We start from the raw sequence: 25,361 nt of genomic DNA, 5'->3' as shown, positions 1-25,361 counted from the left end.
CCAAAGAAGGCTAATGAATACATTAAGCGAACTGTGGTAAAAGTTTTATCAACACAGCAACAAAAACACTATCAAGATCTGATCTTTTATGAGATTTTTTGAAGAGATTTTGAGGTCTTCATGACAAATAAAAAGGAAAATTGTATGAGGAGTTATTTAATATTGTTTAGGCTAGATTTTTGTGCACCATCTACTTTCTGAATGATACATTTTCATAAACTCCCAAATCATTCTTATACACCCTACATTATTCAGCATTTGATATCGAAAGAATGGGTGATTTGCGTGTCTTGTCATTAATTTACTTCTCTGGAATATAAAGTACTTAATACTGCAAATACATATGATTGAATAATAGCTACTACGGATTCCAGAATTAATAATGCAATTTGGGTTATAATTAATAATCTTAATATTATATAACTTAGAAATGGACCTGTATTTCCTAATTTCTTCTCATTCCCAAATGAATCTCTGCTATGGGAGTAAGGGGAAATGAAAACTTATTATGAAAATATATCCGTCAGTATTCCTTCACATTTCTAGTTGTGGTTGTAAATTTGTGTGCCAATTAAAAGAGAAATAATTGCAGACCATTATTTAAATTCAATATACGATTCATAACATGCCATCATCTTAGGGAGAAAAAAAACTTCATTTTTTGTATACCTCATAAATCTGTCATATGACATAATTTTAAAGATGGGTGCCTACTCTCATAAACACACTTAAAATTAAATAAATTCTTGGCGCGATAGCTCATGGAGGGCCAAGGCTGATCAGCCAATTAAGTCCATATGCTTCAGTAGAGATGAACAATGACTGGCCACTTTTGTAGAAGTAAGTGCAAAAACTTAAAATAAGAATTAAGTACTGAGCACTCATATTGTTTTATGTCCATTCCTATTAATAATTCTGTAAACTATTAAGTATGATATAAGTGATCGTAATTTATTCCGTGATCATTTGTCACGCAATCAACAAAAGTAAATTTGTCATTTTTTGTTGTTTTTCAATAACCAGCACAGATTGTTATTATCTTGATGAAAGTAATTACTTTTGTTTTTTCTATTAGATCGATAGCCTTCACATTCACACTAGACAGATATCAGCGCAATAATTATCTTTAGAAATACCTTACTTGAAGTTTATTAATTCCTGTTTCTACGAAAAATATTGTCACTGAACTTATAAAAGAAACAGTATAAAAATAGCAGTTGCTTCTTCTAATCATTTAACTGAAGAAAAATTATCATTTCAAAATTATGACAAGTAGTACCTGATTCAAAATTATGACAAATAGGAAGAAATCACTTTTAGTTCTAGTGGAGCAGAATGGTGTTCTGAAATAAGATAAGTTAGTAGACAATTATTACCGGTATATTGTAATGAGATTGGATTACGCACATGAAATTACAACGTTAGGTTACATTACACGTAAAATATTACTTATATAGGACATAAAAGGGCTGTAAAGTGCAATTTAGTAACAAGCTATAATTATAAATAAATGGTAAATATACAATAATTGCTCTTCGCTATTGATGAAATCTTGTAGAGATGTAGATAAGCTACTGTAAAAGTTAATGTTGAAGGTCGATTCTTATGTAGCTAAATGTCGCATTAGTTCTGGAGAAAGCTTAAAAATTTATCTGTAAAATCGGATCAAGTTTTTATTTACATATTAATAGTGACTGCAGCACAAAAAGATTTAATTGTACTAGTTTACCATGAAAAAGTATTGACGTAATTATCTACAATCTGTATCTATATATAAATAGAATTTTTTAATTTATTGTAATTATATACCAATAATAATAGTTATTTGAACTAAAGGAAATTGAGTTTTTTTCCTGATTTATCCAGTTGTAGGAACTATGTTGAAGTCTAGATGTGTCTTACATTTTACTATATGGTATGGTTAATGCTACTACCGGTAGTGTATTTATAATTGGATATAAGAATAAAATTATAGACGTCTAAGAGATACAAAAATTCCAGGTACTTATATAGCAATAGTATTTTAAAATTTGTAACTGATGTGGGCATTTCTAGTATTAGTTCAGAATTACATTTCACAAAGAAAGTAAGTTTGACAAACTCACGCAAGATTGAGAGAATTGAAGATATTTATTCAAATTGCAAGACGAAGAAAACTATTTTTATAATAGTTTCTTTTAGTTTCTTTTAACTAAGGAATATACTCCACACTCTAACAGAAAAATGGAGCAAAAATCACATTCAGATTTCTCTTATTTAAAAAAAAAAAAAAAAAAAAAAAAAAAAAAAAAAAAAAAAAAAAATTCTGTAACATGTTAGAGAGCACTGAAAGTAAGACCACATCTTTTATTAATATTTCAATGGATTTTGTACATTAATTTGTCCACTCTTAATTGTATTTAATTCAGTCTAAAAGAATCAAGCTCACAAGATATTTATATGTTTATGGATGGGTGAAGTTGTTAAATTATTAATTAAGATTATTTACCGTGCAATATGAAAAACAACCAAAGTATGATCCGTGAAATTTATTATCTTTTATTTGTTGCGTACGCCAGTATATTGTGCAGGACTAGTAACGTTTCATCTTGAAATAACATTACAATTGGCTATTTTGGCTAAAGTATATTTATTCTGACAAGCATATATTTTTCAGTTGTGTAAAGGTTTAGGAGGCCTATCTCATTTAAAAGTAAACTATGTACCGAAATATTATTCATGAATAGTGATTTATCACAACAATACATCGCAATGATATTAACACTGATTGTGTAAGAAACGCTAAAATAAAGGCATAGAAATACATTAAATTTTTTAAAAATATATTTTTGTTATTGAATAAATATTCTTAACGGAATGACTAGAATTTATTGTTAAAATTAAGTGTAAATCAAGGCTTCAATTAATATTGCTTGTAACTTAGTACAATTATTAGTTCTATATTCTGTTTGATTTATTGTGATCATTTAAAATATTACAGCATTCTTTTGAGAGAAGAAAGACTAAAACCAGGCTGTTAGTCATACCACAGTATAATATACTGTGGTCATACTATATGCCATTTCTGGTTTGCAATGCTTGCGTTGCAAATACCGGTACCTAATGTTTTTATTTTTTTCCTTACGAAGACATTTATGTCTTATAAGCCTGCTTATGTATTGTAATGAAGTTGTATATTTACATAAATTGTAAATATTAAATACTGCTACAACAATGCATTATCAGATCACGCTGACATGAACAGGACCCATTTTATCAAAATTTTCTTGCGTATTACTGCTCTGATAAAAAAATAAATTCAGTCCAGTATTTTCTTCTGTCTCTGTCACACCTTAAAATTTTACATTACTTTATTGTAACTTTAAATTTTACCAAGAACTTCTGAAAATGATTTATATTTATTGTATTGTAATTATACCTAATAAATAATTTTAAATTATCATTTTCACAACGAGTAATTTTGTTGATAATTCAGCTCAAATAAAAGTAGAGCAATTTATTGCAATTAATTAAGCGCCATATACTAAGACTGTATTTAGTAACAGTGCAAAATATGTAAATGGAAGAATACATATATAGTTTGAATGATTATGCTACATTAAAACTTTTATTTTGATAGCTGAATTATCAATTCAATTACAGTTATACCTAGGTAATGATTTAGACCATGCAGCAGTCAGATCAAACATGCATTCAACAACATAACTTAGACACTGCATCGTTAGCACATTCGCTTTGTGTAGCATTTCTATGAAGTGTGCTTGTTTATTATAATAAAAATTTGGTGCCTTTATGTGAGTAACAGATATTACCTTTTGTGACATATCATTCTTTTAACCAAAAGTATGCAGTTATATATCATTTTCACTAGCAATCATAAAGAAGTATAGTACCAGTATTATATTCTACTTAAAGACAATAACATTTCTTGATGCTATGATTTTAAACAAAATGTAATGCTGTTAAATGTAGTGACTAAAATAAATAACGTATCTTAAGACACATAGATACAAAATAATCTTTATTGTTATGGTAATTTTGATAATGACTAAGTTCTGTGTTTGTTTTTAAATATCTCTTCAAAAACAACCCAAATATTATTATCTTCTTCCATTTGAAATGTATGTCAGTGTTTTATGAGTGTACAAACATGATCTGTGTATTTTAACTAAATATTATGGAATATAACCTTAAAGACATTTAACATTTTCTGATCGAATTACTATCAATTGTGCCCTGTAGCTCCCACAAACTGCACACTTCTGGTTATTTAAGATTGTGCTTACATGTAGAAGTTTTCATGCTTAAATTACACAATGTGGTTTTTCATGTATTGTGAGAATTTAAATCAACAGTTCATTTCACAATATTCCATGCATGCACAGCACATTTAGCAGCTGCTTTGGAAAGCAAGTTTATGTACCCTGTGTCCGACACACCCACACATATACATGATATTTTTACAATTTTTTTTTCACTATAGACGTAAACAATTTTAGTACCTCTGGAAAATAAAGATATTGGATTCTGTGTAGGCCTATATTATAGTAGAAAGTTTTGAAATTAATTAATAATAATATTAGGATTAATTAAGAATTAGAAAATATTTCAATGATTAGATGACTCTGTGGAGAATAAAGAATGAAACATATTAATTTAATAACAGTGACAGCATTTATATACCCTTACAGAAAAAAAAAACAGTATTTTATCGAATATCATAAGAAATTTATATATCCTTACTACAACAGAAAAAAAAGTATTTTATCGAATATCATAAGAAATTCTATGTTTATCTAATTAACTTCTTTTTTCTCAGCGAGAGATTCTTTAAATTATATTTATCTTTTCATTATCTTAGGATTTCATAGTATCAGAGTATTAAAGTAAAATTAATTTTAGTTTCAAAATATTGAACGATTTTAGAGTTTGCCAAGATGTAATCAGACATTAAGAACTAATTAAGATACGTTTTAGTATGCCTATTATGTAGTACTATATGTACTGATAATCAATGTATCAATGCACTTTTTTTAATCCTGGAAGCATTCAGTAATGATTTCCATTATATCTGAAAAGTATCATTTAAAATTTTCTAGAAGAGTGAAAAGAAATCAAAATTAGAACTGCAAAGGACAGTGGAGAAACTATATCATATATCGTGATCAAATTCCTCATACCTTTGACCTTCAAATTAGTTGCATGCTAAAAATAAGGCAATATGTAATATTATAGTGACGAGACATTCATGTTTACTTACATTTACTCATGTAACTTATTCCAATATTGAAATTAATTTATCTAGGATATGTACTGCTGATACTGATATTACTAAGTCTGACTGCTCATTGTTGGAAGACATGTTTTATACATCTTCAAGTCAGAGTAATTGGTCTTACTACTTTATTTTCAAGCAGTTGTGAATAATCATGAAAAATATGTTACAAACTTTATCGATATTAACTAATAAAATATTTAGATAATTGTGAACTGTGACTAATTTTGTTATTTTGAAATTCGCTTTCCTAAACCTACTTTTTGTAATAAAATGAAATTTCGAGTACCGGTATTTATTAATCATTTTATTAGTGGTTTACTTTTAATAAATTTACTGAATTAATTAATAACAGCTACTCTTAATTTATGTAACAGTAATTTTTAGACAGTATCAATGAAATTCGATTGATTTGTAATTATTTAATGTAGTTAATTAGGCATAGTACTGTAATCACTGGCAAAACATGATGTATGAAAGATTATTTTCTTATGACTGCAACAAAAATATCTCTTGAATTAAGTATTAAAAATCAGTAGTAGGCTATTTATTTGTACCAGCAATCTCCACTCTGTACTCATCTAGGATTAATCTTCATGGTTCTTTATAATATAATTATATCACTTGCAGCGACAATTTCTATTCTATTTGCACTTGATACTGATAGTTCATTTCTATTTAGTCTGTAGACTATTATGCAAGGGACATGCAGAAGCTATATACAGCATGCTACAGTATAACTTAAGTTAAACTATAATGAAATGCCAACAACATTAAAGCAATTTGTAGACGAACATAGACTTCTTCTGTCTTTTAATACAGAAACTAATATGAAATATAGTTTATGTTCGAAGATATATAATATGATATTACGGAAGCAATAAATGAAGGAAATGACGTTGTTACCATCTCTAAAATTCATTCTCAAAATATCGGTTTTGAATGGTGGGAAAAATTTTCGATCCTGTCACACACAAATTTGACCTGTACATTCTGCATTAATATTACATGAGTTTCAATATTAATATTTCAGTATTTATTCACTTAAAATTGTTGTTGAAATTGATTTTGACTTCAAAGAAACTGAAATTGTAATTATTTCCTTTTATAATTGCTATTTCTACGCATAGTCTCAATTACCTATCAATAATCAAAACGTAACATTGTTAAGTTTGTATCAATAGTCTTACAAGAAGAATTAAGTATTTTTAAAAAATTTCAGTTGTTTTTTCTGGAGAAAATAGACCTCTTCTAATGCTTGAGATATTGCTGACGTCTTACAGTAAACAAAAAGAATTATCTTTCATTCATATTTTACTTTAGGATAAAAAATACAATGAAAATAAGTGATTTAGGATCTCATCTAGAGGATAGACTCAACGCAATAAATATCCCCCTTGACCACGAAAACTCCAAATATAGGCAAGTTAGAATTTGGATTAGATGGAATCGAAAAGATTGTATCTAGGTGAAAAAAATCCTAATCAAACCTGGCTTTCTGTGAGGTTGAAAGTATGGCTGGTGGCATGATGGAAGAAACAGAACAAATTACAAGATGGAAACCTATTATTACTCTGTAGGTATACAATGGCAATACGGTATTGGAAGGTTGTTTCTTAAATACAGAAAAATATATTTAAATTCGTCAATAATAATGGAACAGTAAGCCAGGAAATAATGAGATTTTAATTTATGACCAATTTTATTCTTACATGGATTAAAATGGAAGTACTGAGGAATTGTGAGAGTTCGCCAAACAAATTTAGAAAACAATGAACTAGGTTTTGTTTCCATAATAACTATTACCAGTAGTTAGACCACTGTCTCATAGAAAGAATAACATTATTTTCGTTCTCGTTATCGTTGTCGTTACCGTTCCCGGTTTATTGTGAACCAGCCTATAGCTTCATTATCTTGCCACTATTTTCATGATAAATAGGCAGATTGAGATTCAAGGACGTTCAGAAAGTTACTAAAAAAGAAAATTCTTTTGTCTCCAGACGACATATCTCATCTAATTTGCTCTATCGAATAAATGTTTCGACTTTCACTGTCATAATATTTGTTCACATAACCCAGCTAAAGTCTAAGATATAAATTACGATTAATTTGAAATATTTCTGTAAAAATACAGAGGTATTGTTTAACCGTGACTGTAAATAATTTCTTTATAGATTCTCTTTTGCAGGTTTTGTCATTCATTTTTCTTATTTCTAGCCACGATTCAATATTGCTACTATATTGAGATAAAATATTATCTTTTTGAAATATGACAGTGTTATCTCTATTAAAAGATTATATTTTCAATTAAATGAATATTATTCTAAATAATAATTACTTTTAAAACAAATTATGTACAGGTAAATTACTTTCCTTGACACGATTATAAGCAAATTTAAGTTTTATGATACCAGTACCGGTATATACAATTTTATTTGAAATTTATTTCACGTAATTATTCTGGAATAAACATAAGTGTAATAAAACATTCAAAGATTAAATTGTAAAGAGAATAAAGTATTACATTCTAGTGCACATGCTACTTACAGACATGTTCACACCACAGAAAAATAAAATACACAAACAAAAAAGAATACAAGCAGCAAGAGAGCAGTGATGAAAAACATTTTCTTCAAATTTGAGATGATTTAATCATGTGTTTACAAAAATAATTATTTGCTTCTTTACTCGGTGAAATATGTGTAAGATGCATCGAACCTACGTAAGCACTTCGTAATCCTACCACGTGTGTGAACAAATGTGAACAGAATATAATGCTTCTAGGACATTTCTACACATCTATGGGAGTCCAAACCAACTACAATAAAATTACAAATTAAATGCAATAAAATATAACAAATTATTTAAGGGGTTATGAAACTCTGTAGTAGGCCTACCTAGACAAATGAAAGCTGCTACATGCATGTCTTAGTAAGAATGCTTAGGCTAGTTCATGATATAAATTAAGACAATGATGCCAATCATAGTACTCTACATAAATGTAAACAAATTAGTCTATGTGTAAATAGTAAATAAAACAAACAAATTAATAATGTGTTTCCAATAACAATAATGTAATTACTCACTTTTTATTGTTCTTAATACCTGAAATTAACTAATGTAATGAATCTATGTACATATAACAATTTTGTATTTAACTACCATCTAGATGTCTAAAAACAATATCTGGTCGACAGATAAATGCTAAAAACAGCATTCCAAGTAATCAATTAGTGCAAGTTTTATTAGAGTGCAAAACATCAAAAACACTTATGTCACCACTGCCATCTTGCTTTGTTTTAATCACGACATAGAATTGCCACGAGCACATCTGAGTTAGTAGTAATAAGTATAAACTAAGCTCTAAAAATTTAAATTTAATCTCACTACATCATAACTAAGAGCCACCATATAAATCAGTGTTAATTGTCATTGTCTTCTAACAAGTTAATAAAACAGTGTTTAACTGTAGCTTTGGTAGATATCTTTTCTGTTAAAAAAGTGATGGAATTGATAAAAAATCCTTACGAGAAGTCCTACGACTTCTTTAAGTATACATTTGTTGAAGGATATTTGATAAGATAGAACGATTTTCTACGACTTTTAGATTATGTATCACAGTGCCATTTTTAGAGTTAAAAACACTTCACGAAGTATTCTGCTGTATAACCAACTGTATTTATAGATATCCGAATGGTTAGAACATGAACACTCTAATTATTATATTTAATATTTGACACAAAGAAAATAAAAAAATAATAAAACGTTGTCCCTATTCACCCCCTGCGTCCCTATTGACCCCATTTTACGGTACCCAATTTGACCCCAACTCCCATTTGAAATTTTAAAGTGATACCTCATTGACCCTACTTCCTGTTAGGGGTGATTGATGAAATCAAGCTCAAATGAAAGTTCGCATGTGCTTTACTTACCAAATATTTTTGTCTCGAAAATTTTAACCCACTATTGTCCGAAATAAATGACTTATGGGTGGTCTGAATCACTCTGTATATAAAAAAAAGAAATGTGAGAATTCTGCTATAGAAAATAATAGAACAAAAATTAACATTTAAAGTAGAATATCAAGTACTGCATGGAAATGCCATCACATAACTGATAATGCTTTCCGTGATGTATCTGGAGAAAATCCTGCGAAAATCATACCTACACTATATTAACTTCTAACAATATGTAAGTTTATTTCTCTTGTGGAAAGCATTCTATAAACCAGTAAGTACCGGTAATAAGTCTCCATGAATTTGATGTCAATATCTGAATCAGATAAATCATTTTACAGTGCATTACAGAACTTTGACATAGTGAACAAAATTTGGGGTCAAGAACTTCTGGAAGAAAATAATTTTTTTTTTTTTTTTTTTTTTTTCAGAAATTATGTGGGACTTTTATTTCTGTGAATATTTTAAAATTACGTGAATTACTATTCGGTAGAGAACTATTCACGTTGTTTATAGATGAAAAAACTGCTTAACTCCTATTATTTCTTTAATATTTCAGTCTATTTTACTGCACGATATCCGTACTAAGTTTATGAGAATTTATATTGGCCAGATTGGAGAATGGATGATATCATAAGAATGGTGTGATTGGTTACTATGATTAGTTTTCTCTGCTTGCTAGAATTATTGCGCGTATTATAATGATGGCTGGAGTGTTATCAGCTCTTAAAACTTGGCACTGTGATACATGATTATAGTTTATCATTGTCATGCTTCCTCCCATTAAACGAATCTCTTATTCCTAGGCCTTAGACCTGCTATATCTTGATTATAAATATTGTACATCTACGGTAATGTAAAAAGAAGATGAAATCTTAGTAAAATCTCTCTCACTGACAAACAATTAAAATTTGACTAGGAAGTAGAATATCGGAATTAACCAATCATTCATCTGCATGTGCAAAAAAAGTTCTCATATGCGCTTGTATCTAAATGTGTTTGTATTGAGTGTATTATGGAGGAATGTATATACATGCATTTTCGTTAATTTGCGGAAATTATTTGTGTCTTAAGTTTAAAAATGAATATTTGTGGAACGATAAGATGACAAAGTAGGATAAGACAGATGAAAGCCGTTTTAGCCTCTTTCACGATACTAAATTATTAATCCCAGACAGAATGGCCATTCTTGAAGCTTAAACTACACATATTATGTATACGACATTGAGAAGAGTCATATGATTTTATTTGTTCATCTTTTAATATTTCCTTTCTTCATTCATGTTAATATCCTTACTATATGGTTCTAAATATATCAATCCTTTGGACTCATCTGACCGTAAGTTTCTGTCTAGGAGTGCAAAGGGTTGAAGTGGGATGTACTTTTGTACATTGTGTGTGTGTGTGGTTATGCGTGTGCGTGTGTTTGCATGTATTGTGAAACAGATTAAATTTAATATTGTTATATTTCATTTCACCTAAAATTTGCTAATTAATGGTTATGATAGGACAAGAGAAAGGAAAAAGCTTATCTTCGCCAGATGTGAGATAAACTTTCTTTTACCACATATATGGAAAAATTCGTAATGATTTGAAAAAGTTAATGCGAAAGTGGTACAAAAGAAGACAGAAAATGCAAGTTTCAGAGAATAGTAAGAAGTAATGGCATATAATTTATTCTACAGTGTATATGTAACCTTCATAGAGATTATGGTGTAAATAATGTGTTTAGTGTACAGCATATGACTGATATAGAAATGCAACTTTCATACTTTAATTCCACCAATTTACCATTTCCTAAACATTCAATCGATTTTTTGTTTGTACCACATTAAATTTTAAAATTTTCACAGTATTCATATAATTTAAATGTTCATTTATTACACAATATGTTGACTTAGTTAGAAATATTAAACTTTCCTGTGACCTTCGATAATTTAAACTGTAATACCGTACTTAAATGAATCTTCACAATCCACCATCGCAAGATATTTAGGTGACACTTCTTTATATAGTCAACCTGAATGTTGGAGATCATATGATAATTATTATCGATCTTAATAAGTTTTAGATATGCAAATGGATGTAATATTTTAGTTCACGAAATGCAATACACATGAGTGCTTAGGTATATTTTGTAGAGTTTTGTATTTATTTCAATATTTTTACTTATGACCAGTAATTTAGATGATTCATTGGAGAAAGTTAACACTTATCGATTGATGTTTAGGAAAACTGATATTGGTTTTTTGTTATATGTACATACAATAGCTGAAATCAGTAATATTTGTGTAAAATATGTACTATGAATATAGACAACAGTTCTGTTGTGGTTAATATATTCTAACTTCAGAGGCACTAAGTAGTGGTGTATTTGAAGTGTATATTCTTTGTTATTGCTTACAAAGTTAAAAAAAAAAAAAAAAAACTTTCTGGTAGAAGAATTTGATATACTAGTTCATAGAAAATAACGAAAAGAATCTATATTAAAAATAATGGGATTAAGCGATTCTTCTAACGTTAAAAATAATAAACTGTGTTACACAAATGACACACTTTCTCATATATCTTCACAATAACTACTAAAGTAAACTACAATTTGACGTGAAGATGTGTCACATGATTAGTAAATAACCACATTCTTGCAGATTGGTTTGTGTTTGCAAATTGAAAATCATTCTATTGTGATTTAAACAAATTTACCCATTAGAGTTTCCTCTACAAGGGTTTTTATGTATAGGTACAATTTAAATAAATATTTTTCAGTCATAACCAACCGAGAACAATGTCATTTTTTATTTCCAAACGAATCAGACATATATATATTTTTTTCTAATTTTTTCGTTCAATAGTATTTCTTTGTTAAATAAGGTTACGAAAGAATCATTCAACACAAAAGCAACACATTATGAAAGTGTGTGTTACTGGTATTTATGTTTCTGTATTCTTTATAATATGCAAGAAAATGTATTCATCATTGAGTTAGTATTCTAATTTCAATTGTAGAAGGAGAGAAAATCTGTGATCTCAGCATTGAGTGACTCCTGTCATCTTGCTACTAAGACTAATTGCTAGTAGAAGTGTTGTCTACGAAAATAAACTTTCAGCATTCATACCACTTCTTGCTATACGTATCTCCTAACCAGTTTACTTTATGTTAATTTGCTAAAGTAATTCACGTACCAGTGGCCATTTTAAGCCCTAACACTTAGATTGTAAGAAGTTCTCCATTTGAGATATGAATATGTAGACAAATATTCTAGTTTTGATAACTGCCCATTGTGCAACTCAAACCAAGAAATGGATTCGGAACACCTCAAAATCTGTGCTTAGTGGCTAGTCATGATAATATCTTTGAACAATATTGGAGTGCAAGAGGCCAAATGACTTTATTGTCAAATGCCTGGCATTAGAAAACAACAACACATATTCTAGTTTTGAACCATGTATTTAAGGGATATACAGTCTGTATTATTTTGTTTGATACTATTTCTTACGTAAAAGAAAAAGAAAGATTTATTTTGATCGAATTTTGAAAAAATGATCAAATTGAGCATTTTTGGTTTAAGAGCAAAAAATCAACGTCGTTTTTCAAAAGTTAAATTGTTCACAGACAGACATACAGACAGACAGATAGACAGCAGAGAAATTATATAGGCCTACCTTACCAAAACACTTTTTTTTAGATCAGAGATGCTGAAAAAACATGTAGCCTATTTAATTTGTAAATTGTAATAGGTTTTGTAAATACTCTGAATTCTTAATTGCATCTTATTTATTTGCAAGAAAAAACATTTATGGACAGTCATATGACCAACAGAAACTGGTACTTGCATTGTTAGATACTTTGTTTTGTAATAAATTAATATTCTGTCTTGTTACCTAACTCGAAACCCAATAGGACTATAGACTTGCATTCTCGGATAGTTTTGCAAAAATCTAAACCCCATATTCTGCAATTTTTAAGGAAAGAACAATGTTTCCATAATCAAATTACAGGTTACGATGCTTTTTTAAAATGTTTTGGACTGTCATAAACATATTTTTAAGAATATTGACAGGTTTTAAACATGAACAAATGAGCATGTAAAAATTTGGGCCACCTGAATTTTCCAAGTTCCAGTTGTAACATACTGCGCATACTCAGTGTTTGGAACTTCGAATGAGCATGAGCAATATGTTATAACTGGAACTTAGAAAATTCAGGTGGCCCAAATTTTGTTTCTGGGTCTGTACTTTTATACTTACTTACAAATGGCTTTTAAGGAACCCGTAGGTTCATTGCCGCCCTCACATAAGCCCTCCATCGGTCCCTATCCTGTGCAAGATTAATCCAGTCTCTATCATCACACCCCACCTCCCTCAAATCCATTTTAATATTATCCTCCCATCTACGTCTCGGCCTCCCTAAAGGTCTTTTTCCCTCCGGTCTCCCAACTAACACTCTATATGCATTTCTGGATTCGCCTATACGTGCTACATGCCCTGCCCATCTCAAACGTCTGGATTTTAAGTTCCTAATTATGTTAGGTGAAGAACACAATGCGTGCAGTGCTGTGTTGTGTAACTTTCTCCATTCTCCTGTAGCTTCATCCCTCTTAGCCCCAAATATTGTCCTAAGGACCTTATTCTCAAACACCCTTAACCTATGTTCCTCTCTCAGAGTGAGAGTTCAAGTTTCACAACCATACAGAAGAACCGGTACTTTTATACTGTATAAAATTAGATTGAACTGGATGCCTTTTATGAGAATATAATGTCATATAAACGTAATTAAAGGCACGCCATTTTAATGCTTAGATACTAATGAAAATGCGTAAGCAATTAAATAGTTTTTCATTGTCTGTAATACCGTATTAGTTTCTATCCGTACAGTGTGTCAGATACTATATAGACCTTTTCCTAAATTCAATTTATATTTAATGATACCAATGAAAAAAATATTGGGACACCAGCCTTATTAGCAATTCTATGTGAAATGACTAAACTACACTTGATAACAGTCATTAACATGAATCGCTCAATGACCTCTTGAGCCAATAGTTACCTGAATCAACTATCATTAAATAAAGAAATAGAGATTCTAAAAAAAAAGTAGATTTCAGCTACTGATACATACATACATTCATACAACAATAAAAGAACTGCGAAGATACTTTATACGCCCGCGAAAAAGTCATATTACGAAATCGTATTAGTAGTCACTTAGTAGGTAGTTTTTCGACAGAAGTGCCAGATCTCCGCGCTTGTAATTGTATCGTATGAGTGTACCCTTACCCTTCGAGTCTGGGCCACGGTTGAAGTGTTAAGATAAGCAGACTTCGAGTATTTGGAAACGATGGATATGCCTGACTTTACAAGCCGCGTCTCATGGAGCCATTGTCGAGAAATTACCCACTCAGCAGTTCGCTGTACTCGGTTCCGTAATATCACGCACGGAAAGGGGAACGCAACAACGCTCGGAGGAGGTTTACCGGCACGCTGCTGCTGCTGCTGCTCTGGGTCGGGCTGACTGTTGTCGTCAGTGCTAGTTTGCTCAGAGGCCGCTGTGGCCGTGGTGGTCGTGAGATGACACGAGATTAGCAAGATGGCGGCGGCGCGTGCCGCACCTGCTCGCGACGCAGGGACCAGTACCCCTCGGCTCCCCCCGCTGCTTGGGCGTCGAGAGAAACCCGACGCTATAGTTCCAACACTACGCTGACTCGACGCCCGAGATGAAGGACGTCCTCCATGAACAGCCAGAGGGATCCCTGCAAAGTAGCACGTGCTCACAACAATCGGTTCGAACTTACCATTGTCGAATTCTTATGTACTCTGTTAACCAAGAAGCTTGTTATGTTCTTTTAAAGTTACTTTTGTTTATTTTAGCGCCAAACTTGCTTGTCATTTACAGAATAATGTTGGCTTGTCATAAAGAGGAACAGGATGTGAAGTGGACATTATTACAGAGTTGTATGACAACAATAAAACAGCTAATTCATCCCTGAAATATCGCAAGTTCATTCCTTCATTCTCATTACATTACCGAAATACGACTTCCTTTTAAATACGCTGCTTCCAATAGGCTATGGGCGTAAACTATCTGAAGAACAATAGGGTTTGCTACTTTCATGAGAGCGATGTTACTATAGGTCTACACAGGGTGCGAATTGAATATTTTCTCCGGTGCGGGAAAGTTAAAATTTTACTGAAGACTTATTAAGGTATTTAAAATAAACAATTACTGCACAAAGAAAATAATCTATAAAACAATAGTGCAGAATATAATGCTCTATGGAGCAGAAACTTGGACAGTAAATAGGGTACACGAAGGAAAATTAAGAGGCACTGAAATGGATTTCTGGAGGAGATCAGCTAGGAAGTCAAGAAGAGAAAAGATAAGGAATACAATAAGAAGGCAGATAATGAATGTAGAGAAAGATATGGTAGAAGTTATACCGGTAAATGGAAAACAGATTACAATGGTATGTTAAAAGGATATAAGATGGAAGAATACCAAAGCAAATCAGAAAGAAGGAATTGGAAAGGAAAACCAAATTAAAATTGGAAGGACGGAGTGAGAAGAAATATGGAACTGAAAGGGCTATAAGATCCAGATACGTTAGATAGGGAACAATGGAGAGAAAAAAAATATTAAGCAGCGTGATAATTTTTATGAATTATAGGGCCTACTTTGGTTGAGGGAAACTGCAGCATTGTAGAAAGTTCTATAATAATAAAAAATAAATAATTATTCAGTGATATATAAGTATACATCTTGATTACACAACTTTTAACACTGTATCACTTCGGAATATGTATGATAAGACTTTCTTGTGTTAAATTCTAACGTACCTTGTTTACACGTTTCGACCTATTTATGGGTCATCCTCAGAACTGGTCGTTGTTGGTCTTGGCGCCTCTTGTTTTCTTTCCTGTGAGGTTGTGTTCGTGTGGTATAATGTAGAGTCAAAGAGTGTATGTGTTCTGAAATTGAGTTGTGTGTTGAGAATTTCGTTGGGGTGTGTTTTCGTGTGTCTGTATATTTCATATTGTTTTAGTGTGTTTAGTTTCTGGCTTTTTGATTGGATGTGTAATATTTCCATGTCTGTGTTATGTCTCTGTGGGTGTGGTTAGCATTTGTGATGTGTTCTGCATATGTGGAGGTGTTTTGTAATTTTGTTATGGCTGTGATGTGTTCTTTGTAACGTGTTTGAAATGATCTGCCTGTCTGTCCTATGTAGAAGTTGTTGCAGGTGTTACATTTGAGTTTGTATACGCCTGTGTGGTTGCATTTGTTGTTTTGTGTTGTTTGTGTATTGAGATACAGAACAAATAACACTCCAAAAAAAATCTCAAATGCTAACCACACCCACAGAGACATCAACACAGACATGGAAATATTACACATCCAATCAAAAAGCCAGAAACTAAACACACTAGAACAATATGAAATATACAGGCACACGAAAACACACCCGAACGAAATTCTCAACACACAACTCCGTTTCAGAACACACACAATCTTTGACTCTACATTATACCACATGAACACACCCTCACAGGAAACAAAACAAGAGGCGCTAATACCAACAACGACCAGTTCTGAGGATGACCCATAAATAGGTCGAAACATGTAAACAGGGTACGTTAGAATTTAACACAAGAAAGTCTTATCATACATATTCCGATATAGAAGTATTAAAAGAGTGTAACCAAGAATGATGACTAAAATTTTAATTGTAAATAAAAATAATGTCTATAATAATATAAAATTAGCCAATTCGTGTTGTCGCGTTCAACTTACATTCAAAGAAGAAAGGAGAATTCGTTGTTGCGTGTTGCATTAAAAAATGGAAAAGTAAAATACAAAATACGGAAACTACACATTAGATATCAAAAGGGGGAAAATGTTATCCCTGGCAGGGGAAAATTAGTACGATATATTTCAGTAGGGGATACCAGATTCTCCAAGGGGGGGGGGGACGATCTCTGGCATTCCCCCATCAATTCGCACCCTGGGTCTACAACCTGGGTTAAAAATACTTTGTGACATCCAGCTGCAATGTTGCCGTACATTTCACTCTTCCTATATTTGATACATGAGCGCGAACTGACGGTGTATTTCGAAAATAAAAAAGTCATACAACGAGAGCAAAATGACGAAATAAATGCAGGTAATAAAATAATAAATCAATAACAATAGCGAAAGAAATAGAGTTAACGATGCATCAAACAACAAAAGCATAAAAAATAACTGTGTATAGAGTGACCAACTCTCACTTATTTTCTGGGAACTCTCGTATTTGAGCTATTTTTTTATCCTCCTAGGTCCCGTATTGATCTTCTAATCCTCCTGTACTTTTCATCAGTCAATGTTCACTGTTTTAAAGTAATATAATAATAAACCCCAAGTAAAATTTTAGGCTTCCTGTTAAATATAGCAGGACCAAATGTCCATGGCGAAAGTGTTCCTAATTCATTAATTCATTCACTCATTTATTCTACCCAAGGGTAGGTCTTTCATTGCAAACCCAGCATTCTCCAGTCTTTCCTATTTTCTGCCTTCCTCTTTGTCTCCTCATGTGATCCATATATCTTAATGTCGTCTATCATCTGATATCTTGTTCTGCCCCGAACTCTTCTCCCGTTCACCATTCCTTCCAGTGCAATGATGAACAATAATAAATAGACAGATCAGAGATATCAAAGCAGCTTGGAACTAATAAAGTCAGAGCTAATGATAACGAGCAATAAAATTGTGACTGATTGCAAAGAGTTTTTTTTTTTGGTTTGAACAGTAAGACAAAAAAAATAATCAGCAACATCCTGGTGACAAGTATAAATAAGTTGAAACTAAGAAACATGTGTAATTAAAAATATTATTGTACTCAGTATTGTGACCTAAATCATATTTGTGTTATAATTAAATTGATAGTTTTATATTATAAATATAAGCCATACCATCAGTGAATCCCTAAAAAACTGTACTAAAATTTGTCGTGATCAAATCTCCCATATTTTTGTGATCAAAAGTTGGCCACCCTAACTGTATAACAAAACAGTACAATCTCGTTTACTATTGCTTTGAACTGGTACGAACAAGTTACACAGCACACGAAATATAAAATAATGCGAACAAACGTGGTCAGGCCGTGCAGGGGGCAGGTTCCGAGGAATCTGGTTGATTAAGTTGTTAGAATGTGTTGACAATGTTGCAAATAAGCGTGTGTAGGAAGAATGAATTACAGTCTCTATTTTGGCTAGGTCTAGATCTGAATGAAGTGTTTCATTTCTTACGTACCATGGTGCTCCAGTGATTATCCTTAGTGCCCGATTTTGGAATGTTTGAATATGCTTGATTTGGTTTATAGAAGCCGATCCCCATAATGAACATCCATAGAGCCAAATAGGTTTGAGAAGCATTACATATATTAACCTTTTGTTGGAATGGGAAAGACTAGAGCTGGAAAGTATTGCTTTCAATCGATGAAGTCTGTATCTTAATCTCTGGAGGGTGTAAGTGAGATGTTTATTCCAGGTCAAGCGACTGTCTAGGATGAGTCCAAGATATCGTATTTCTTCATGCTGTGGTACTGGTGAACAGTTAAGGTATAATGGAAGTACTTTTTCTTTTTGAGGTATGTGAATGTTACTGTTGATGTCAACACATTCTAACAACTTAATCAACCAGATTCCTCGGAACCTGCCCCCTGCACGGCCTGATCGTCGCCTCAAGAGGAAAAGGCACACTGATTTGTTGATGCTTTGAGGAACGTTAATGGACGTCACCCTCTCCACAAGTCTCATATTATTGTAACGTTAATTATTTAAGCACAATTGATAGTACTAATGTACAAAAATTGTCAAATAAATTAAAAAAAAAAAAAAAACAAACGTGGTTTTGTTTATAAGTTGAACCGGCAACAATGCTACTACGTCACAACTCAGAATGGATCGTAATTTGTTGTTGCCATAGCAACTGTGGTAACTTCCTGTGAAGATACTTCCTGTGCAATCACAAAGTATTTTTAATCCAAATTATAATATGCCTATCATATGCTTATCATCCAAATTTTATAACAAAATGCGGTTAGAGAGAGATTTGGCTTATAACAATATTGCCGTTTTCATTTAGGATACAAAAAGTACAAGATTTGTCACAAAAGATAATAGCAGCCCAAAATTCTATTTAACAACTCGAATGAGGAATATATGAAGTTATGGACTATATACGTAATTTAATAACAATTACAAAGTATCTACATCTGGAAACCTTTACAAGTAAAACGCCAAAATCTCTATGTTACTTCAAAGAAAATGTTATAGTGTCTGGAGATCAGTTAATGAACATTTGTTTTCTTACATTTTCTTTGTCTCTTTCTTCTGATTACGATTGACGTATTTTCAAGGCATTATTAGTGAACTTGCTGATTAAAGGCACTCATTAAACTTAATAGACATAGAAACTATTTTATTTATACATCATGATTTTTTTTTTCATTTCCTTCATTTTTAACAGAAATGTACTGACTACAAAGTGAAAGTATTATTCATGAGAAGATGAATTCAATATTTCAGTCTGTACAAGTGTCATATAGCTACACTTCTTGATTGAACACTCTGGCTTACTCATGTAATGTAATTCCATGAATACTAAGCATTGTTGGTGTCTGGAATAAGGAACTATATTAAAGTCTGTCTTTCATCATTGTGCCTTTGTAGGGGATGAAAGTTGATCATTTTAATTGTGAAAAATATCGGATCTGGAGACTTCGCAATTACATTACTTTAAGGATTAATTTATTAAACAAGAAGTGAAATTTGGAGTTATAATGATATGATTTTTTACCAAATTAAACTAAAATATGACGGGAACTAGGGATTCTTACTGTTATAGACTTATATTTAAACCGAATTGCACTGTAGGGTAGGAACGAAATTACTTTTAGACATGTTTGTCTTTATGAATGACATTTAATATATATTTTAATACTTAAATAAAAAGTAAAAAGTTGAATGACGTAACTAAGAATTATTCTATTTTGGTTTAGAGAGCTGTTTAAAAAGTGGAAGAAATCTACAATACATACAAGTTTAGGATAACGTTTGGAAAGGAAGATAATGGAAAATGGAAGAAAATAAGCTTGAAGCAGACAATTTTACCTGTTTACGATAATGGATATCATGTTTAATTTTCAGTTCTATGAAAGTCCATATTATGTTCAGATCACGACACACATTTAAATTGAACAACAGCATCCTGTTTTGTCTTCACTAAATATATAATCCAGTTTTCAGAACAGGATAATTAATTCATATATTTTGTGAAGACTTTGTGGTTAGTGTAATTCTTTTCTGAAAGATAAAAAATGAATGAAAAATAGTTTAAAACAAGCAATAAGGATTGAGCCAGTGGTTTCCAGCAATAACCTGTATTGTGAATTCATGTACGTATGATGTAAATTTAATAAAATTTGACAAGCCAAACAATGACATAGAAGCACATTCCCTTAATATCTTATAACATTATTTCCATAAGAAATCGAATAAGTAAATAATTTCTTATTTTAAAATATTATTTAAAATATTCAACGTGTATTTATTGAAAATTTGAATTTATGCAACAATTTACGTTATTTTGTGTTTAATTTTTCTTGTTTCCTTAGGAGTTTTAATTTAACTAAAACTTTGGGGACAGAAACCATACTGTAATACAAATAAGCGAAATACCCTTACTAAACATGTATAAAATCTATTCTTTGGTTGGGATCACATAAAAATAAATGACAATACCAAAATTTGTAAATTTAGACTAAAGTACTGTTTATATAAGAAACTTCAATAACTTCAAAATAGTACATTATGCAACGAGCCTATAATGAAGGTAATTAAGAAGCGAGTATGGATATTTATGAAACGAGCGCAAGCGAGTTTCATAATTTTCATACGAGCTTTTTAATTACCATTATAGGCGAGTTTGATACGACTTTTTTATGCTCGACCATATTTCTAACTTGATATTATTAATTTTCTTTGTATCTGACCTTGACGAATGTCCCGTATGTTGTGAGATGTGCGCAGACGCGAAAGTAATGATTTTTTTCCGAGGAACAGATGTTCACATTGACCTTGCTAGGCCATAAGAACCTACAGAGATAACATTGAAATTAAATTAGACGTTGAAAAACGAGATGACAAATTGAATTTATTTGAATATTATTTACAATTAACGCTAATTATTATAGTAACAGAACATAACTTTCTGCGACAGTATTGGATTTCCAGCCTCCGTGACTTTTCGCTAATTCTCTTTCGATTGCATATCCGAGAATAATCGATACTTGCGTTTTAAAACGGTAGAAAGCTGACCTGTCATTGGCTGAACAGTTGTAACCTGAGTCGTCATTGGCTGAATGACCTGACCTTTAATGAGTAGGTGTACTTTAATGACATGCATTAAAGGTCTGCTACCAGGTGTATAATTACTACATTTCGGCATGGTCGAGCATAAAATCTATAATAACACTATTGGAGAGAGGAGGCTGTGGTTCCTGCCGTCTTTGTGGAAATACAGTACAAAGTGGAGCAAAATGTATGGTGCATTTACATAAAACAGCGCTGCATAGCAGTACCACAGTCTAGTATACATAGTCACGAAGCTCAATACGTAGGGAATATGCATCCTTAGATAGTTGCTAACCACTAGGATCGCTACTATCGCCTCATCACATACAATGTGAAACAGTACCGGCACAGTCTATTGTTCCTAGTACCCTCATCAACTCAAGCTTCGTGACTGTATATATTACACTGTGGTAGTACATAGCAACGGCGGCTTTGGAATTGTTTGTTTATTCCAGGAAGTCTGCGATGAATCATACAAATTTGGTCCATACAAATACGCATTCAGGTTGTGGAAGCTTTTATTCGTTTAAAAAGTGTAATCGCAGTTCAGCGTTTCTTTCGCCAAGGACATCGTCATCATCGTGTTACTGTCAGATGCACAATTGTGCGATGGGTCCAGTCTTGGAGGGAACATGGAAAAGAGGGAAAGAAGAAATCGCCGGATGAGCCAAGAACCGTCCGAATGCCTGAGAATGTCAATCGTGTTTGAGTAGAAATGCAGCGAAGTACACAGCGCTTAGCCCGTCGACATTCGCTGACAATGCAAATCAGACGGCGATCGTTTCAGGAGTGGATCAGGACACCACGTTTGCACATCTCCTTTTTATGTTAGGTTAGGTTCTTTTCAAACTGAAATGACGAGTGAAGCGTAGGACAGTTAAAATTACTCTAACCTAACCTAACCTAACCTAACCTAACCTTTTTATGTTAAGTTAGGTTAGGATAGGTTAGGTTAGGTTAGGTTAGGTTAGAGTAATTTTAACTGTACGTTTCACTCGTCATTTCAGTTTGAAAAGAACCTGACCCAACATAAAAAGGAGATGTGCAAACGTGCTGTCCTGATCCACTCCTATCGTTTCACCGTATTGCAAACAGGTTTGAAATTCCATTCTTATAAGCTGCAAGTTGTTCGTGAGTTACGTCCAATTGACCGGCAGATGGGAATAGCATTCTGTGCGCAACATCAAAGAAATGAGTGCTGAGAACAACAATATTCTGTCTAATTTGCTTATGTCGGATGAAGCACATTTTCATTTTTACCGGATTTGTCAACAAGCAAAACTTCCGATATTGGTTAGACACCAACCCTCAGTTGCTTCACGAGACTCCACTGCAGAGCTCCAAAGTTACAGGGTGGTGCGGTGTAGCCAGATTTGGAATTATTGGCCCATGCTTTTTCGAAGATCCTCAGGGCAGAGCCGTTACTGTTAATTCAGAACGATATCATCAAATGCTCAACACCTTCCTGGTATCTGAATTAAGAAGGGTAGGGCATCTTGACAAATGGTTCCAGCAAGATGGGGCTACTGCCCACACAATATCAACATGAACAGATTACGATAGCTTTTTCCGGGCCGACTCAATTCTCACTTTGGCCCTCCAAATCCCCGGACTTATCAGTTCCAGATTTCTTTCTTTGGTGCTATCTCAAGGACAAGGTCTATTCCACTCGCAAGGAGACAATTGAGGCATTGACGTGGGAAAGCATGTAAGTCACAAAAAATCGAAAATCCGTTTTTTCACGGATAAGATAGTACGAATCCACGCCAGTGGCTTGGTAAAGACAGTACGTCGCTAGCAGAAACCGTTTAGTTTCAGCAGCTCATCAAAGATGGCATTAGCGTTAAGTAACGTCCTTTGTAACAGACCCACAAACGTTTTTTGCTTGTCCTGTAAAATTTCGTTTTTGTGAGTGACATGCTTTCCCATGCCAATGCCTCAATTGCAGAATTACGGACTTTAATCCATAATGAAATTGCAGCAATTCCGCGCGACAAGCTCGCACGTGTGATGGATAGTTTCCTGAGTCGACTATACACTTGTGAAGTGAATAAAGGAGGCCATTTACCAGATGCAATTTAAAAAAAAAAGCATCTGTTAACATTAAAGTAAATGGAAAAATGTGTATATTGTTTACAAATAAACTGCATTTCTAGGTTATGCAAACATTAATCTATAATTAAATTTTGTTCCATACATTTTGCTCCACCTTGTAACAAAATTTATGACATTTGTCGAATTAAGTGTCAAATAATTAAGAGAAGAACATGTTTTTACTATGCATGGTTAGTAATTATACAATTCCATCGTTTTTATTTGTTATTTCGGTTTCGTAAATACAATAACCTGGCAGGTTACCCGCCAAGAAAAGTTAAATTATTAATAAATCACAACTATCTTTCGAGTTTAAAATTTTTTGTTATAATATGCACTTCAGATATAGTGTAAGTAATGATGTTATGGGTAATGATTCAAACTCTGATAAATTTGTTTACATCACAACTCAAATGACTCTCATGAGTCTGTAAATTTTGAATTCTAGTTAGACTATGAAATTATGTTCTTCAAAAACTTCTCTTATATTAATTTAAGTGAAGAAATTTACATATTTTACAAAAACGGAATATACAAAAATTATTAAAGTACCGGTAATAATTTCTGTATAGCACTTCCACTTAAATAATAATCAACAATTTCATATTTTATTCAGTTTTTATACTTTTTTAAATTAAGCTACTTTCATTTACTGTATAATATTATCATAAAATTAAACAATATGTAGCATGATGATCATGTTTATATTTTTAGACTTATTCCACCAATATTTGCGAGCAGGTGCTATGTTTATAATCTGCATATTTAATTGTACATATGTTATATGCACATGTTTAGGTTTTATTTGGAGTGTGAGAAAAAGTATAAAGGTAAAGAACGCTCTCCCAATCCTTCACAATCCTCCGTCTGGGTTAATCCAGTCATCGAATTGGGTCGGTATGGCATACCAGTAATGAAATAAGATGACAAATAGCGTACTGACAGTAAAAATTTAAAATCGACTTATTTAGTGAAACTGATCACACATTCCATTACGCTAACCAAAAATATCGTCATAATCTATACCTTCTCTTAGACACTCTTGCAGTAGTGTATGATGTTTTATATAGTGGCTACGTTATTTAGTTTGCGGGCGGTAGCAATGTCTTATTTAAGAAATCCCCAAAATAGTTGTATTACAAGAAAGTCTGTGCATACCGATAGTAATTTATTTCCAATTCAACCACTGGGTTAATCAGCATAAAAGTTTGTAAATGCGTATTAAATTTGTCCTTCAGAAATGTCTCAACTATATTCTGTGACATTTGATAACATGTGAAAATCGTTGTAAATAATTCCGTCAGTTTTATATCGGGTCTATTTAATATTTAGAAATGTTAACTTACAAAGGGAACCGTCCCAGGTCATCGTGCTTTAATTTAATGAAAATGCATATTTAAGGTAATTTTCGTTATTTAAGAGACGTGGTGATAGTCGTTCGTTTCGCTTTTTCCTCGTTTACGAAATATGTTGACTTGAAAATCGATGCTACTTATGCCACTTCTTGCGCGCACGGATGCTCATAGTTTCGCGACACCGCATCACAGCTCTCGCATTAATGTTCTTGTCTATTTTTTTTCTCTTAACTCATATTAATACAGTACTCTTGACGAAATACAAATTCAATTTGGATTAAAAATGTGTATTAA

The 25,361-nt window shown here is 32.1% G+C and overlaps 1 protein-coding gene across 4 annotated transcripts in view; it reads right to left on the bottom strand.

Moving 5' to 3' along the window:
• The window catches only part of LOC138694835 (uncharacterized), a 540,942-nt gene that overhangs the window by 14,400 nt on the left and 501,181 nt on the right, over positions 1–25,361 (bottom strand). For all 4 annotated transcript variants that reach the window (XM_069818950.1, XM_069818948.1, XM_069818947.1 and 1 more), the window contains exon 5: positions 14,706–14,981. In XM_069818950.1, the coding sequence (XP_069675051.1) occupies positions 14,706–14,981 (276 nt within the window). The remainder of the gene's footprint in view (positions 1–14,705; positions 14,982–25,361) is intronic.

Source organism: Periplaneta americana, chromosome 2 (genome assembly GCF_040183065.1).
Source record: "Periplaneta americana isolate PAMFEO1 chromosome 2, P.americana_PAMFEO1_priV1, whole genome shotgun sequence".
Lineage (NCBI taxonomy): Eukaryota > Metazoa > Arthropoda > Insecta > Blattodea > Blattidae > Periplaneta > Periplaneta americana.
The sequence above is the reverse complement of the archived record's forward strand: the minus strand, read 5'-3'. Positions and strand labels throughout refer to the sequence as shown.